This window comes from Mobula hypostoma, chromosome 4 (genome assembly GCF_963921235.1).
Source record: "Mobula hypostoma chromosome 4, sMobHyp1.1, whole genome shotgun sequence".
In the NCBI taxonomy this organism is placed as follows: Eukaryota; Metazoa; Chordata; class Chondrichthyes; order Myliobatiformes; family Myliobatidae; genus Mobula; species Mobula hypostoma.
Window position 1 is genome coordinate 189548422 of NC_086100.1, and position 18745 is coordinate 189567166.

General features: G+C 44.7%; 1 protein-coding gene across 1 annotated transcript in view; it reads left to right on the forward strand.

The window, feature by feature from the left end:
- Nucleotides 1-18745, forward strand: part of LOC134345005 (sperm flagellar protein 1-like) — a 94154-nt gene that overhangs the window by 50337 nt on the left and 25072 nt on the right. Inside the window, exons 4-5 of the mRNA XM_063045138.1 lie at nucleotides 2746-2785; nucleotides 15182-15254. Of these exons, the coding sequence (XP_062901208.1) occupies nucleotides 2746-2785; nucleotides 15182-15254 (113 nt within the window). The remainder of the gene's footprint in view (nucleotides 1-2745; nucleotides 2786-15181; nucleotides 15255-18745) is intronic.

The following is an 18745-nucleotide window of genomic DNA, read 5'->3' on the forward strand; positions in this document are numbered from 1 at the left end:
ATTTATGTCTCAACCATATTGCTATCATTCAAGTTATTTCGCCTAGTTTATTTTCAGTTACCAGCTTTCATTTTACCTTTAAGTCCGATTTACTCTTTTCAGTCATTTCTCTTAATTAATCTGTGTTCTCTGTACATTCGCATCTGAATATTTGCAGCTTTTCCTTGTAGTTTGACACTCTGGTTCGTGTGGAGCGTCCTCGCCCCACTAACTGCCACGACTTCTGCCGAATCCTCTCCAGTAGCAACTCCGGTTGGGTGATAACTTTAATAGGTAGTCCCCGGTCCGCCAGGTCCGACATTGCCTCCTCCACCGTAGCGTAAGTTTTTGTCCCTTCGTCATAAAAGACTTTCAGCCCAGCTGGATACAGGGTCTGGAATCTGATGTTGTTTTCCTTCAGGACCCTCCATGTTTCCGCATATTCCTTCCGTCTGGCAAGAATCCCCGGTGCGTAGTCGTGGTCTAAACTGATTTTACAGTTGTTCCACATGAAACCTTTCTTTTGCCATGCCCTTTTAAGCACCTCTTCCTTCGTTCTGTAACTGAGAAATCTGACCAGAATCGATCTGGGCTGGGCTCCTGCTGGAGGCTGTGGTGCCAACGCGCGGTGGGCCCTTTCTATCTGGGCCCTTTCTATCTGTAGGCCTTTTGCGTCCGGTATATCAAGGTTCTCTCTAAGCAGCTTCTCTATGAAGGGAATCATCAGTCCGGATTTACCTTCGGTTCCTTCGGGAACTCCGTAGATCCTCACATTTTCCCTTCTCGAGCGGCCTTCTTGATCTATTAGTTTCCACTGGAGCTGGTCTTGCAGCTTCAGCATTTCTGCTATCATCTCCTCTGCGTTTTGTAGCTTCTCTTCAATTCCAACAATCCTCGCCTCGGCTTCATCTATCCGCGAGTTAGTTTTTACTATTTCTCCTTTAATATCTTCCAGCTGTTTGCTGTTATCTTGTCGGAACTCGCGAATCTCTCCGAGAATCAAAGACAGAGTCACCGATTCCCCCTCATTATCTCCGTCCTGGCTTGCCGTGGGGGAGCTAGGCCTGTCGCCTTGCTGCGTCTCTTTATGTTTATCAGCCTTCAGAGCGGACTTTTTAATCTTGTTCTTAGACATCATCCTTGCCTCTTTTATTAATATAGTTATGCAATATTAAGTATTTGTCTAAATTCGATTATGGGGCAGTTTACCTTTTTTGTCGAGAGACCTTTTCCTTACGCCGCCATTCCCTTGATGACCCGGAAGTCCCTCTTTTCAATATTTTTAATATTATTTTTCCTCAACTGCACTCTGATAATGAATTCCACAATTTCACTCCTCACTGGGTAAAGAAATGTCTCCTCAGCTCAGTCCTAAATGACCTACACCTCAGAAGGCGACATCCATCATTCGGGACTCCTCATGATCTCAAGAGGGTTGTATGGACTCAACCGGCTCCATTACAGACACAACCCTCGCCACCATTGAAGACATCTTCCCCATGACCCCAAAGAAGTACCGTTAGGTAGGTTGATTGGTCATTGTAAATTGTCCTGTGATTAGGGGTTTGGTGCAGCTCAGAGGGCCAGAGAGCCTACGCTGTGCTGTATCTCAATAAATAAGTAAATATCTTCAAGTGGCAATGCCTCAAGAAGGCAGCATCCATCAGTAAGGACCCTCACCATCTGGGACATGCCCGCTTCCTGATACCACCATCAGGGACGAGGTACCGGAGCCTGAAGACCCACAACTCTCGGTGTCGGCATTTGGACTTCAGTTCCAACGTCATGTAAGGAGTTCTTGGAATGTGTGGGTTTTCTCTGGGTGGTCTAGTTTCTTCCTACAGTCCAAAGATGTACCATTTGCTAGGTTAATTGGTCCTTGTAAATTGTCCCGTGATTAGGTCAGGGTAGAATCAAGAGTTGCTGGGGCAGTGCAGCTCAAAGGGCCAGAATGGCCTATTCTGCACTGTATCTCTGAATAAATACATTAATTAGGTAAATAAATACTTCTGTTTTAAATACATTTTCTTATTGTAAAGTAATTTTTAATGTATTCCACTGTACTACTGTAGACAGTGTGCCTTCAGGCTCCCTAATGGTAGCAATGAGAAGATGGCAAATCCTGGATGGTGAAGGTCCTTAATAATGGATGCCGCCTTCTGGAGTTATCACCTATTGAAGGAAGATGTCTTCAATGATAGGATGGCTAGTGCCCATGATATAACAAATTTCATGTCATATGCCAGTGATAATAAATTTTACTCTGAATCTGATTAGCCAAGAATTTGAAGCATGCTGAAGGGCCAGATCTGCTCAATCCCTTTCTGCTCCCTTAAAGTCTAATGCAAAAACACAGAATGTTAGAAGAACTGAGAAAGTGGGGCAACATCCCGTAGAGGGAAAAGAGTCAATACTAAAAACTGGAAAATTGAGAAAACGGCATGTTTATGGAGGCAAAATGGGATAATGCTTTTCCAGTCCATGCACACAGTTAGAATCCCTTCGCACTTGTACTAAATCTCATTTGCACCCGCCCCATTTTGATCTTTTCAAACATGCAGCTCCCAAAACCAGACACAATACTCTTGTGGTTAACCAGTGTTTCATCACGAAAAAACTTTATTCAGAGTAAGTTTAAATCCCAGCTGAAACCATCATAATCTAAACTAGATATAGATTTAAATCTCCAATTTGAACATCTGTCTTAACATAGCATATATAACTGAAAGATGTTTGCAGTAATTGTTTTCGTTACTTTTCCTATAGGACCTTGAATATTACAGCATGGCGGTAGAACAGGACATGGGTAAGAGTTTATGTCAAATCTAGCTAACCTTGAAAAGATACAAAATATCACCGAGCAGAATAAAAAAAAGGAGCAGGAGTCGTCCATCTGGCCCATCGAGCCTGCTCCATCACTCAGTAATCATGGTTGATCTTTCTCTAGACTCAGTTCCAACTACCTGCCTTTTCTCCATAACCTATAATTCCCCTGCTATTAATCCAAATATGTTTATATGTCTTTAATGTCTTCACTCTGAGCCAATAGGCTGGTTCTGGACTTATTTCATAACTTACTGGCATAATTTACATATTACTATTTAACTATTTATGTTTCTATTACTATTTATTATTTATGGTGCAACGGTAATGAAAACCAGTTTCCCCCGGGATCAATAAAGTATGAATATGACTACTAATGAGGCAGTCTCCACTGCTTCTTCAGGCAGAGAATTCCACTGATTCACTGCTCTCTGGGAAAGGCAATTTCTCTTCATCTCTGTCCGAAATTGATTCCCCCGAAACTTGAGGCTATGTCTCCTAGTTCTAGTCTTACATAGCAGTGGAAACTGCCTCTATCCTATCTATCCCTTCCACCCACCCACTTCAAGGTTCAATGTGTTGTGAGTTCAGAAATGCTCTTCTGCACACCCCTGTTGTAACATGTGGTTGAGTTACTGTTGCCTTCCTGTCAGCTTGAAGCAGTCCATCCATTCTTTTCTGATCTCGCTCATTCTCAAGGCATTTTCTCCTACAAAACTGCCACTAACTGCATGAATTTTGGGTTTCTGTGCACTATTCTCTGTAAACTCTAGAGACTGGTGTGTATGAAAATCTCAGGAAATCAGAAGTTTCTGAAATACTCAAATCACCCCGTTTGGCACCAACAATTATCCCATAGTCAAAATTACTTAGATCACATTTCTCCCCCATGCTGATGTTTGGTCTGAACAACTACTGAACCTCTTTACTATGTTTGCATGACTTTATGCAGTGAGTTGTTTCCACATGATTGGCTGATAGCTTTTTGCATTAAAGAGCAGGTGTACCTAATATAGTGGCCACTGAGTGTAGAATATAGAACATAGATACTGTCTAACCCACTGAGGTCCTCCAGAGGTTTGTGTGTTGATCCAGATTGCAGCATCTGCAATCTCTTATGTGTCCATGGAGGACAATAACCAGGAGTGATCCATTGATAATCTGGAACATGTCATTATTCAGAAGGTGAAGGCGTTACATGTTATGGAACACAAGACAATAGATACATTCTCAGAATGCCACAAGAAACAAGGGAGAAGATTACTGGGACCATGGCAAAGAGTTTTGTATCATTCACAAAATGCTGGAGGAGCTCAGCAGGACAAGATGCATCTATGGAAAAGAGTACAGTTGATGTTTCAGGCCGAGATCCTTTATCGGGACTGGAGAGAAAAAAAAATGAGGAGTCAGAGTTAAAAGGTGGGGGGAGGGGAGGAAGAAACACAAGGTGATAGGCAAAGCTGGGAGGGGGAAGGGGTTGAAGTAAAGAACTGGGAAGTTGATTGAGATACGGGGCAGGAAAAGGGAGATTTGATAGGAAAAGAGCATGGAAGCACCTGTTGCCTTCCTGTCAGCTTGAAGCAGTCCATCCATTCTAGGCTGGGGCTAGCTAGGGGTACTCAGCATAAAAATGTGGCGATTCAGGTGTCAAGTAACATTTATAGTCAAAGTGTATATGCAGTATACAACCAACACACATCAAAGTTGCTGGTGAACGCAGCAGGCCAGGCAGCATCTATAGGAAGAGGCGCAGTCGACGTTTCAGGCCGAGACCCTTCGTCAGGACTAACTGTAGGAAGAGTGAGTAAGGGATTTGAAAGCTGGAGGGGGAGGGGGAGATGCAAAATGATAGGAGAAGACAGGAGGGGGAGGGATGGAGCCGAGAGCTGGACAGGTGATAGGCAGAAGGGGATACGAGAGGATCATGGGACAGGAGGTCCGGGAAGAAAGACGGGGGGGGGGGTGACCCAGAGGATGGGCAAGAGGTATATTCAGAGGGACAGAGGGAGAAAAAGGAGAGTGAGAGAAAGAATGTGTGCATAAAAAGGAGTAACAGATGGGGTACGAGGGGGAGGTAGGGCCTAGCGGAAGTTAGAGAAGTCAATGTTCATGCCATCAGGTTGGAGGCTACCCATACGGAATATAAGGTGTTGTTCCTCCAACCTGAGTGTGGCCTCATCTTTACAGTAGAGGAGGCCGTGGATAGACATGTCAGAATGGGAATGGGATGTGGAATTAAAATGTGTGGCCACTGGGAGATCCTGCTTTCTCTGGCGGACAGAGCGTAGATGTTCAGCGAAGCGGTCTCCCAGTCTGCGTCGGGTCTCACCAATATATAAAAGGCCACATCGGGAGCACCGGACGCAGTATATCACCCCAGTCGACTCACAGGTGAAGTGATGCCTCACCTGGAAGGACTGTTTGGGGCCCTGAATGGTGGTAAGGGAGGAAGTGTAAGGGCATGTGTAGCACTTGTTCCGCTTACACGGATAAGTGCCAGGAGGGAGATCAGTGGGGAGGGATGGGGGGGACGAATGGACAAGGGAGTTGTGTAGGGAGCGATCCCTGCGGAATGCAGAGAGAGGGGGGGAGGGAAAGATACACATGCCCTTACACTTCCTCCCTTACCACCATTCAGGGCCCCAAACAGTCCTTCCAGGTGAGGCATCACTTCACCTGTGAGTCGACTGGGGTGATATACTGCGTCCGGTGCTCCCGATGTGGCCTTTTATATATTGGTGAGACCCGACGCAGACTGGGAGACCGCTTCGCTGAACATCTACGCTCTGTCCGCCAGAGAAAGCAGGATCTCCCAGTGGCCACACATTTTAATTCCACATCCCATTCCCATTCTGACATGTCTATCCACAGCCTCCTCTACTGTAAAGATGAGGCCACACTCAGGTTGGAGGAACAACACCTTATATTCCGTATGGGTAGCCTCCAACCTGATGGCATGAACATTGACTTCTCTAACTTCCGCTAGGCCCCACCTCCCCCTCGTACCCCATCTGTTACTCCTTTTTATGCACACATTCTTTCTCTTACTCTCCTTTTTCTCCCTCTGTCCCTCTGAATATACCTCTTGCCCATCCTCTGGGTCACCCCCCCCCCGTCTTTCTTCCCGGACCTCCTGTCCCATGATCCTCTCGTATCCCCTTCTGCCTATCACCTGTCCAGCTCTCGGCTCCATCCCTCCCCCTCCTGTCTTCTCCTATCATTTTGCATCTCCCCCTCCCCCTCCAGCTTTCAAATCCCTTACTCACTCTTCCTTCAGTTAGTCCTGACGAAGGGTCTCGGCCTGAAACATCGACTGCGCCTCTTCCTATAGATGCTGCCTGGCCTGCTGCATTCACCAGCAACTTTGATGTGTGTTGCTTGAATTTCCAGCATCTGCAGAATTCCTGTTGTATGCAGTATACAACTCTGAGATTCATCTTCTCCAGACAGCCATGAAACAAAGAAAACCATCGAAGCCATTCAAAGACCAAGATCAACTGCTCCCCCCCCATGCACAAAAAAAAACAAATCGCAGGAACGGCAACAGGAATATCAGCCCCCCCCCAACCCCAGCTCAAAAAGCATCTTGTAGACGGCAACAAGAACATCAAAGCCCAAACTCCCCACTCATGCAAAAAAAAACAAGCAAATCGCACATAGGGCAACAAGAACAGCAAATCCCCAACACCCAACACTCCATGCAAAAAAACAAACAGATAATGCAAATGACAACAAGAACAGGTGAAAGCACAGAATATAGAGTGCCTATAAAAAGTATTCACCCCCCCCCTTGGAAGTTTTCATGTTTTACTGTTTTACAACAGTGGTCCCCAACCACTGGGCTGCAAAGCATGTGCTACCGGGCTGCGAGGAAACGATATGATTTGGCCATATGAAATGATATAGTCAGCTGCACCTTTCCTCATTCCCTGTCACGCCCATTGTTGAACTTGAACGCACGCGAGGTCATAACCCATACGAGGTCATGCCCCACGTGTCATCCATGTCAGCGCGGGAAGGAGATCAACTCCTCGAGCTTGCAAATGACGGCGGGCTGAAAAGTATGTTTGACATAACATCTCTGCCGGCATTCTGGATCAAAGTCAAGGCTAAATATCCTGAACACGAGGAAATCTGCAGATGCTGGAATTTCAAGCAACACACATAAAAATTGCTGGTGAACGCAGCAAGCCAGGCAGCATCTCTAGGAAGAGGTACAGTCGACGTTTCGGGCCGAGGGGGAGGTGGGGCATTAGCGGAAGTTTGAGAAGTCAACGTTCATGCCATCAGGTTGGAGGCTACCCAGACAGAATATAAAGTGTTGTTCCTCCAGCCTGAGTGTGGTTTCATCTTTACAGTAGAGAAGGCCATGGATAGACATATCAGAATGGGAATTCCACGTCCAGCTCTTGGCTCCATCCCTCCCCCTCCTGTCTTCTCCTATCATTTCGGATCTCCCCCTCCCCCTCCCACTTTCAAATCTTTTACTAGCTCTTCTTTCAGTTAGTCCTGACGAAGGGTCTCAGCCCAAAATGTCAACTGTACCTCTTCCTAGAGATGCTGCCTGGCCTGCTGTGTTCACCAGCAACTTTTATATGTGTTGCTGAATATCCTTAGATAGCCACGAAAGCACTGAAAATGTTGCTTCCATTTCCCACATATCTCTGCAAAGCGGGGTTTTATGCAATGAATGCAATGAAAACTAAATCGCAGAATAGACTGGACATAAGGAACCCCCATTCGAGTATCGCTGTCTCCCATCACCCCTCCATAGGGGTCTTGTTGCAGGAAAACAAACCCAGGACTCCCACTGATTCGGCGATATTGGTGTGTTGCAATGATTTTATATGTTCATACGAGGAAAATATGCTCTGTGTGTTTAATATCCAAACATTACTTAAAATGTTATGATGCTATTGACTTACAAGTTATAATTGACATCATTATATTCAGGCGAGGGAAATATATGCTGTGTGTTTAATATTAAATTCATTAGATAAACCCTTTCAGAAACGAAATTGAGTGTATTAGCCACTTATAAGTGACTTATAGTTGACTTATCACCTATATTCCGGTCGTGATTAACACCCCCCCCCCCCTCAACTAGGGTTGCCAACTGTCCCGTATTAGCCCAGGACATCCCGTATATTGGGCTAAATTGGTTTGTCCCATACGGGACCGCTCTTGTCCCGTATTTCCTCCACTAAGGTAGAGTGTTCCTATGAAATCTTTCGTGCCGAAATGGCATGAAGCGAAGAAGCAATTACCATTAATTTATATAGGAAAAACTTTTGAGCGTTCCCAGACCCAAAAAATAACTTAACAAATCATACCAAATAACACATAAAACCTAAAATAACACTAACATACAGTAAAAGCAGGAATGATATGATAAATACACAGCCTATATAAAGTAGAAATAATGTATGTACAGTGTAGTTTCACTGAGCAGAATCGCCAAAAAACAATTTAGAAACCATAGAAACCATAGAAAAACTACAGCACAGAAACAGGTCTTTTGGCCCTTCTTGGCTGTGCCGAACCATTTTCTGCCTAGTCCCACTGACCTGCACACGGACCATATCCCTCCATACACCTCCCATCCATGTATCTGTCCAATTTATTCTTGTGTTAAAAAAGAACCCGCATTTACCACCTCGTCTGGCAGCTCATTCCATACTCCCACCACTCTCTGTGTTCTCTGTGTTCTCTCCCCCCAATATTCCCTTTAAACTACCCCCCCCCATCCTTAACTCATGTCCTCTGGTTTTTTTCTCCCCTTGCCTCAGTGGAAAAAGTCTGCTTGCATTCACTCTATCTATACCCATCATAATTTTATATACCTCTATCAAATCTCCCCTCATTCTTCTATGCTCCAGGGAATAAAGTCCTAACCTATTCAACCTCTCTCTGTAACTGAGTTTCTCAAGTCCTGGCAACATCCTTGTAAACCTTCTCTGCACTCTTTCAACCTTATTTATATCCTTCCTGTAATTTGGTGACCAAAACTGAACACAGTACTCCAGATTCGGCCTCACCAATGCCTTATACAACCTCATCATAACATTCCAGCTCTTATACTCAATACTTTGATTAATAAAGGCCAATGTACCAAAAGCTCTCTTTACGACCCTATCTACCTGTGACGCCACTTTTAGGGAATTTTGTATCTGTATTCCCAGATCCCTCTGTTCCACTGCACTCCTCAGTGCCTTACCATTAACCCTGTATGTTCTACCTTGGTTTGTCCTTCCAACGTGCAATACCTCACACTTGTCTGTATTAAGCTCCATCTGCCATTTTTCAGCCCATTTTTCCAGCCGGTCCAAGTCCCTCTGCAGGCTCTGAAAACCTTCTTCAGTGTCTACTACACCTCCAATCTTTGTATCATCAGCAAATTTGCTGATCCAATTTACCACATTATCATCCAGATTATTGATATAAATGACAAATAACAATGGACCCAGCACTGATCCCTGTGGCACACCACTAGTCTCAGGCCTCCACTCGGAGAAGCAATTCTCTACTGCCACTCTTTGGCTTCTTCCATTGAGCCAATGTCTAATCCGATTTACCACCTCTCCATGTATACCTAACTAACCTCCCATGCGGGACCTTGTCAAAGGCCTTACTGAAGTCCATGTACACAATATCCACTGCCTTCCCTCCATCCACTTTCCTGGTAACCTCCTCGAAAAACTCCAATAGATTGGTCAAACATGACCTACCACGCACAAAGCCATGTTGACTCTCCCTAATAAGTCCCTGTCTATCCAAATGCTTGTAGATTCTGTCTCTTAGTACTCCCTCCAATAACTTACCTACTACCGACGTTAAACTTACCGGCCTATAATTTCCCGGATTACTTTTCGATCCTTTTTTAAACAACGGAACAACGTGAGCCACTCTCCAATCCTCCGGCACCTCACCTGTAGACAGCGACATTTTAAATATTTCTGCCAGGGCCCCTGCAATTTCAACACTAGTCTCCTTCAAGGTCCGAGGGAACACCCTGTCAGGTCCCGGGGATTTATCCACTTTAATTTTCCTCAAGACAGCAAGCACCTCCTCCTTTTCAATCTGTACAGCTTCCATGATCTCACTACTTGTTTCCCTTAATTCCATAGACTTCATGCCAGTTTCCTTAGTAAATATAGATGCAAAAACCCTGTTTAAGATCTCCCCCATTTCCTTTGGTTCCGCACATAGCCGACCACTCTGATCTTCAAGAGGACCAATTTTATCCCTTACAATCCTTTTGCTCTTAATATACCTGTAAAAGCTCTTTGGATTATCCTTCACTTTGACCGCCAAGGCAACCTCATGTCTTCTTTTAGCCCTCCTGATTTCTTTCTTAAGTATTTTCTTGCACTTCTTCTACACCTCAAGCACCTTATTTACTCCCTGTTTCCTATACATGTCATACAACTCCCTCTTCTTCTTTATCAGAGTCGAAATATCCCTTGAGAACCAAGGTTCCTTATTCCTATTCACTTTGACTTTAATCCTGACAGGAACATACAAACTCTGCGCTCTCAACATTTCTCCTTTGAAGGCTACCCACCTACCGATCACATCTTTGCCAGAGAACAACCTGTCCCAATCCACACTTTTTAGATCCTTTCTCATTTCTTCAAATTTGGCCTTCTTCCAGTTAAGAACCTCAACCCTAGGACCAGATCTATCCTTGTCCATGATCAAGTTGAAACTAATGGTGTTACGATCACTGGAACCAAAGTGCTGCCCTACACAGACTTCCGTCACTTGTCCTAACTCGTTTCCTAACAGGAGATCCAATATTGCATCCCCTCTAGTTGGTCCCTCTACATATTGATTTAGAAAACTTTCCTGAACACATTTTACAAACTCTAAACCATCTAGACCCCTAACAGTATGGGAGTCCCAATCAATATATGTAAAATTAAAATCCCCTACCACCACAACTTTATGTTTCCTGCAGTTGCCTGCTATCTCTCTGCAGATTTGCTCTTCCAATTCTCGTTGACTATTGGGTGGTCTGTAATACAATCCCACTAATGTGGCCATACCTTTCCTGTTTCTCAGCTCCACCCATAAGGACTCAGTAGACAAGCCCTCTAATCTGTCCTGCCTGAGCACTGCTATAATATTTTCCCTAACAAGCAATGCTACTCCCCCACCTTTCATTCCTCTGCCTCGATCACATCTGAAACGTCGGAACCCTGGAATATTAAGCTGCCAGTCCTGCCCCTCCTGTCGTCATGTTTCACTAATTGCTATAACGTCATAATTTCACGTGTCAATCCATGCCCTCAACTCATCTGCCTTCCCCGCAATACTCCTAGCATTGAAATATATACACCTCAGAAGATTTTTACCACCACTCACAACCTTTCTATTAGCGGATTTGCTTGAATTTTTAACATCATTTATTTTCACCCCAGCCACACTGTCAGCTCTGGCACTCTGCTTCCCATCCCCCTGCAAATCTAGTTTAAAGCCTCCCCAATAGCACTAACAAACATCCCTGAAAGGATATTGGTCCCCCTGTAGTTCAAGTGTAACCCGTCTCTCTTGTACAGGTCCCACCTGCCCCAGAAGAGGTCCCAATGATCCTGAAATCTGAAACCCTGCTCCCTACACCAGATTTGTAGAAAAGAATCGGCACGTACACGCATGCACGCATGCGTACAGCATGTACGCACACATAGGTGCCCGCGCACGGCTTCATGGTCATGGTAGCCTTTCTTGGGGTAAACAGTGAGAAAGTTGGCACCGGTCCACGGTGCAAAAAAGATTGGGGACCCCTGTTTTACAACATTGAATCACAGTCGATTTAATTTGGCTTTTGTTGACACTGATCAACAGAAAAAGACTCTTCCATGCCAAAGTACAATCACATCTCTACAAAATGATGTAAATTAATTACAAATACAAAACACAAAATAATTGATTGCAGAAGTATTCACCTCCTTTGATATGACACACCAAATTATCACTGGTTGGTTTTAGAAGTCACATAATTAGTTAAATGTAGATCACTGTGTGTATTCAAGGTGTTTCAATTGATTGTAGTAAAAATACACCAGTATCTGAAAGGTCCAATTACTGGTTAGTCAGTTTTATATAGGCATCCGTTAGTCTCATGAGACCATGGATTTGCGCCTTGGAAGGTCTCCAGGGCGCAGACCTGGGCAAGATTGTATGGAAGACCAGCAGTTGCCCATGCTGCAAGTCTCCCCTCTCTATGCCACCGATGTTGTCCAAGGGAAGGGCATTAGGACCCATACAGCTTGGCACCAGTGTCGTCGCAGAGCAATGTGTGGTTAAGTGCCTTGCTCAAGGACACACACGCTGCCTCAGCCAAGGCTCGAACTAGCAACCTTCAAATCACTAGACGAATGCCTTAACCACTTGGCCACGCGCCAACACAGTATCCTGGCAGAAACTACTCCATGAAGACAAAAGAACACCCTTAGAAACTCTGCAAAAAAGGTTATTGAAAAGCACAAGTCAGGAAATGGATACAAGAAAATTTCCAAGTCACTGAATATCCCTTGGAGTGCAGTTCAGTCAATCATCAAGAAACGAAAAGAACAGCTGTAAATCTGCTTAGAGCAGGCCATCCTCAAAAAACTGAGAGACCATGCTAGAAGGGGACCAGTGAGGGAGGCCACCAAGGGACCTATAACAACTCCGGAGGAGTTACAAACTTCAGTGGTTGAGATGGGAGAGACTGCGCATACAACAACTGTTGCTTGGGTCGTAGTACCAGTCATAGCTTTGTGGGAGAGTGGCAAAGAGAAAGCCACTGTTGGAAAAAAAAACTCACAAAAAATCTCAGCTAGAGTGTGCCAGAAGACATGTGGGAGACTCTGAAGTCAGCTGAAAAAAGGTTCTATAGTCTGATGAAACCAAAATTGAGCTTTTTGGCCATGAGGCTAAATGCTATGTTTGGCGTAAGCCAAACACTGCACATCATCAAAGACACACCATCCCTATCATGAAACATAGTGATCGCTGCAGCATGCTGTGGGGATGCTTCACTGCAGCTGGCCCTGGAAGGCTTATGAAGGTAGAGGGTAAAATTAATGCAGCAAAATACAGGGAAATCATGGTGGAAAACCTGATGCAGTCTGCAAGAGAACTGTAACTCAGGAAAAGATTTGTTTTCCTGCAAGACAATGACCCAAACTTAAAGGCAAAGCTACACAGGAATGGCTGAAAAACAACACCAAGTTAATATACTGCCTCCGGTGCTCCCGATGTGGCCTTTTATATATTGGCGAGACCCGACACAGACTGGGAGACCGCTTTGCTGAACATCTACGCTCTGTCCGCCAGAGAAAGCAGGATCTCCCAGTAGCCACACATTTTAACTCCACATCCCATTCCCATTCTGACATGTCTGTCCACGGCCTCCTCTACTGTAAAGATGAAGCCACACTCAGGTTGGAGGAACAACACCTTATATTCCGTCTGGGTAGCCTCCAACCTGATGGCATGAACATCGACTTCCCTAACTTCCGCTAATGCCCCACCTCCCCCTCGTACCCCATCTGTTACTTATTTTTATACACACATTCTTTCTCTCACTCTCCTTTTTCTCCCTCTGTCCCTCTGAATATACCCCTTGCCCATTCTCTGGGTCCCCCCCTTGTCTTTCTTCCCGGACCTCCTGTCCCATGATCCTCTCGTATCCCTTTTGCCAATCACCTGTCCAGCTATTGGCTCCATCCCTCCCCCTCCTGTCTTCTCTTATCATTTTGGGTCTCCCCCTCCCCCTCCAACTTTCAAATCCCTTACTCACTCTTCCTTCAGTTAGTCCTGACGAAGGGTCTCGGCCTGAAACGTCGACTGTACCTCTTCCTACAGATGCTGCCTGGCCTGCTGCGTTCACCAGCAATTTTGATGTGTGTTGACCAAGTTAATATCCTGGAGCGGACAAGTCAGAGTTTCGACCTTAATGCAATTGAGAATTTGTGGCAGGACTTGAAAGGGGCTGTCGACTCATGATCCCCATGCAAACTGACACAGCTTGAACAGCATTGTAAAGTAGAATGGGGAAAACTGCAGCATCCAGATGTGCAAAGCTGATGGAGACCTGTCCACACAGACTCAAGGCTGTAATTGCTGCCAAAAGTACATCTACTAAATACTGACTTGAAGGGGGTGAATACTTATGCAGTCAATTAATTTGTGTTTTATATTTGTAATTAATTTATATCACTTTGCAGAGATCTGCTTTCACTTTGACACGAGTCTTTTTCTCTTGAACAGTGTGTAAAAAAAAATGCCAAATTAAATCCACTGAGATTCAATGTTGTAAAACAATAAAACATGAAAACTTCCGGGGGGGGGGGGTGAATAATTTTTATAGGCACTGTAAAACACAAAAGTGAAAGAGTCCAAATGAGCTATAGTCCCAATCCATAAACGGTACACCCAGATCTTTGGTAATAACATCCAACAGTATCATGGGAGAGAGAGACCACCTGAATGCAGGGGCCTTTCCTAGGGAGCAGCGAGACCATCACACACAGACAACCCCCTTCGGTAGCAGTGAGCGAGAGGCTGGCATACAGCGCTGAATACCCGCCTGCCTTTCACATTCACCTCAATGTCCCAATATTCCTCGATGCTTTAATCAGTGAGAAACGCCCCATTTCTAAGCTTCCAGACCTCGTGTCCGCTCTCCTGGAATCTTCATGGAGACAACAAGGTGCCAGTTCACTCAATCAACATTCAAACTATAGATCACAGGCTCCAACAGTACCAGAAACACATTGAAAATACAGAGAAGATGTAGAAGAAGTGAGAGAAACAGGTTCCTGGATTATTCGCTCAAGGTAGCATTGTTCGCTGGCGCCATCCTGACCAGAAGGTTTCAAATGTCTCTGAATTTTAAAAACTATTTAAATAGTTGAAAATTCACAGGGTCAGTGACCCAGGTTCATTCTTGATCTCCAGATCAATAGTTGTTCAATATTCTATCGCACTCATGTGAGGGAAAATGAGTTGCTTTGCCAGTCGCTCCACAGTCCATACATATTTGATTAAAATATGTCCTTTATAGTCAGAGAAGGCACTACAGCACCAAAAAATTGGATCATCTAGTCCATGCCGAACTGTTATTCTGCTCAGTCCCATTGACCTGCATCTCCATAACCCACCCATCCATATAACTATCCAAACTTCTCTTCAATGTTGCACAGATCCACTTCCACCACTAACACTGGCAGCTCGTTCCACACTTGTACTGAACCCTAAAACAAAATGAATGCAGGTACCATTTCAGAGTCCAAAGTAATTCAGCCCATTTGTTTGAATTCAGCTGTGTTGTTGAAAATCTTACTTTACCTCTGTATATTGACATTCCATTCTAATTTTGTACCCTCAGGTCAGTTTCCAGCATCACTGCAGTCAAAGGGGAACCATCACTGCATTCAGCCACAAGCTGACCACTCCACAAGGTACTGTCAGTTCATAAGGGGCATGGAAGAAATGGAGGGTATACATCAGACCGAGCCACCAAGCTGTCTGATTCATTGAGTATACAAGGGAAAGGAAGTCGTCAAAAGAGAATTGATAGATTGGCTGAGTAGGCAAAATTCAAATTAGTTTTCTCCACAGTGGACTAACACAGCACAGAATGATGATTGCTTTCTGTAGCATATACATTCAGTCCACAGGCTTGTCTCTAAGTTTCCAATTGCCTGACACATTTATTTCCTATCCCATTCTCACTCTGACCTTTCTCTCTGTGGCCTTCTGTGGTATGACATTGAAGTCCAGTGTAAGTTTGAGGAACGGTGCCTCACCTTCTATTTGGGCATATTGCAGCCTTCCAGACTCATCATCAAATTCTTCAACCTCAGGTCATTTGTTTTCTCTGTCTACATCAGAACTAGCTACTTCTGCTGTGAGATCCATCTGTGATAGTGGTTGAGATTTTCTCTGTCCATTAGCATAGCCTGATCTGCTGAACATGCCCTGCAGCCCTGCTGTTACCAGAACATTTAATATCTTTGTCTGTGTTATCACTCTCGAGCTGCCCCATTATCCCATTGATTATATGGTGCACAGGCTGATAGGGTTGCTGAGAAAATATATGGTGTGTTGGCCTTCATTGGTCGGGGGATTAAGTTCAAGAGCTACGAGGTAATGTTGCAGCTCTATAAAGCCTTGTTCAGACCACACTTGGAATATTGTTCATTTCTGGGCATCTCATTGTAAAAAGGATGTGAAAGCTTGAGAAAGGATGCAGATGAGATTTACCAGGATACGGGAGCAGAATTAGGCCATTTGGCCTCTCAAGTAAGCTCCACTATTTCATCAAGGCTGAAACATTTTCCCCCTCAACCCCATTCTCCTGCCTTCTTCCCTTAACCTTTCATGATAGGGAATTATAGACCGGTTAGCCTGACGTCAGTGGAGTCAATTATAAAAGATGAAATTACGACACATTTGGATGGCAGTAACAGGATAGGTCCGAGTCAGCATGGATTTACGAAGGGGAAAACATGCTTGACTAATCTTCTGGAATTTTTTGAGGGTGTAACTATGAAAATGGACAAGGGAGGGCCAGTGGATGTAGTGTACCTGGACTTTCAGAAAGCCTTTGATAAAGTCCCACATTGGAGATTAGTGGGCAAAATTAGGGCACATGGTAATGGGGGCAGAGTACTGACATGGATTGAAAATTGGCTGGCTGAGGAAACAAAGAGTAGCGATTAACGGGTACCTTTCGGAATGGCAGACGGTGACCAGTGGTGTACCGCAGGGTTCAGTGCTGGGACCGCAGCTGTTTACAATATATATTAATGACTTAGATGAGGAAATTAAAAGTAACATTAGCAAATTTGCCGATGACACAAAGCTGGGTGGCAGTGTGAAATGTGAGGAGGATGTTATGAGAATGCAGGGTGACTTGGACAGGCTGGGAAAGTGGGCAGATGCATGGCAGATGCAGTTTAATGTGAATAAATGTGAGGTTATCCATTTTGGTGGTAAGAACAGGAAGGCAGATTATTATCTAAATGGAGTCAACTTAGGAAAAGGGGAAGTACAACGAGATCTAGGTGTTCTTGTACATCAGTCACTGAAAGCAAGTATGCATGTACAGCAGCAGTGTAGAAAGCTAATGGCATGCTGGCCTTCAAAACAAGGGGAGTTGAATATAGGAGCAAAGAGGTCCTTCTGTAGCTGTACAGGGCCCTGGTGAGACCACACCTGGAGTATTGTGTGCAGTTTTGGTCTCCAAATTTGAGGAAGGACATCTTGCTATTGAGGGAGTGCAGAGCAGGTTCACAAGGTTAATTTCTGGGATGGCGGGACTGTCATATGTTGAAAGATTGGAGTGACTGGGCTTGTATGCACTGGAATTTAGAAGGCTGAGAGGGGATCTGATTGAAACATATAAGATTATTAAGGGATTGGACATGCTGGAGGCTTTGGAGTTTCTGGATGCTTTCAAGAAAGAGGTGGATAGCGCTCTTAAAGATAGTGGAATTAAAGGTTATGGGGATAAGGCAGGAACTGGATACTGATTGTGGATGATCAGCCATGATCACAGTGAATGTCGGTGCTGGCTCGAAGGGCCGAATGGCCTACTCCTGCACCTATTGCCTATTGCTCACAGTACTCCAGGTGAGGCCTCACCAGTGCTTTAAAAAGTCTCAGCATTATATCCTTCCTTTTATATTCTAGTCCTCTCAAAATGAACGCTAACGTTGCACTTGCTTTCCTTGCCACCAACTCAATTTTCAAGGTAACCTTTAGGGAACCCTGCACAAGGATTCCCAAGTCCTTTTGCAGCTCGGATTTTTGAATTTTCTCTCTGTTTAGAAAATAGTCTACACAATTATTTCTGCTACTAAAGTGCATGACCAGACACTTCCCAATACTGCATTCCACCTGCCACATCTTTGCCCATTCTCCTAAGTCCTTCTGCAACCTTCTTGCTTCCTCAACACCACCTGCCCCTCCACCTGTCTTCATATCATCTGCAGACTTAGCCACAAAGACATCAATTCCATCACTTAAATCATTGACATATATCATTAAAAAAAGCGGTTCTAGCACCAAACCCCTGCAGAACCCCACTAGTCAATGGCAGCCAACCAGGAAAAGCTCCCTTTATTCCCACTCTTTACTTCCTGCCAATCAACCAATCCTCAATCCATGCTAGTATCTTTCCTGTAATACCACAGGCTCTTATGTTGTGAAGCAGCTTCATAAGCGGCACCTTGTGAAAAGGCCTTCTGAAAATCCAAGTAAACAACATCCAACGAATCTCCTTTGTCTATCCTGCTTATTATTTCCTCAAAGACTTACAAGATATTTGTCAGGGAAAATCTTCCCTTAAGGAAACCATGCTGACTACCGTCTATTTTATCATGAGGGCAGACATTGAATGTGAGAAGGGAGGGAGCATTCCCCATCAGCATGCACACCAAACACATTATCCTCCACAACTTCCGCCATCTCCAAAGGGTTCCTCCACCTAAACATACCTTTACCTACTACCCCCTCCACTTACCACAAGGATTTCTCCCTCCATGATTTTCTCTTATATTCGTCCTTCCCCACTAAGTGCCCTCCTGCCACCTATTCCTGCAAGCAGACGAAGTGCTACATCTGCCCATACACCTTCTCCCTCACCTCCATTCAGGGCCCCAAACAGTTATTCCAGGTGAGGCAGGGTCACCCATTGCATCCAGTACTCCCGATGCGACCTCCTCTAGATTGGTGAAACGCATCGTAAATTGAGGGACTGCATTGTGGAGAACCTCCACAACGTCCATCACAAGCAGGACTTACTGGTGGCCAAACATTTTAATTCTGATTCCAATTCTGACACATCGGTCCATGGTCTCCTCCTGTGCCAAGATGAGGCCACCCTCAGGGTGGAAGAGCAACACTTTATATTTCATCTGAGTAGCCTCCAACCTGATGGCATGAA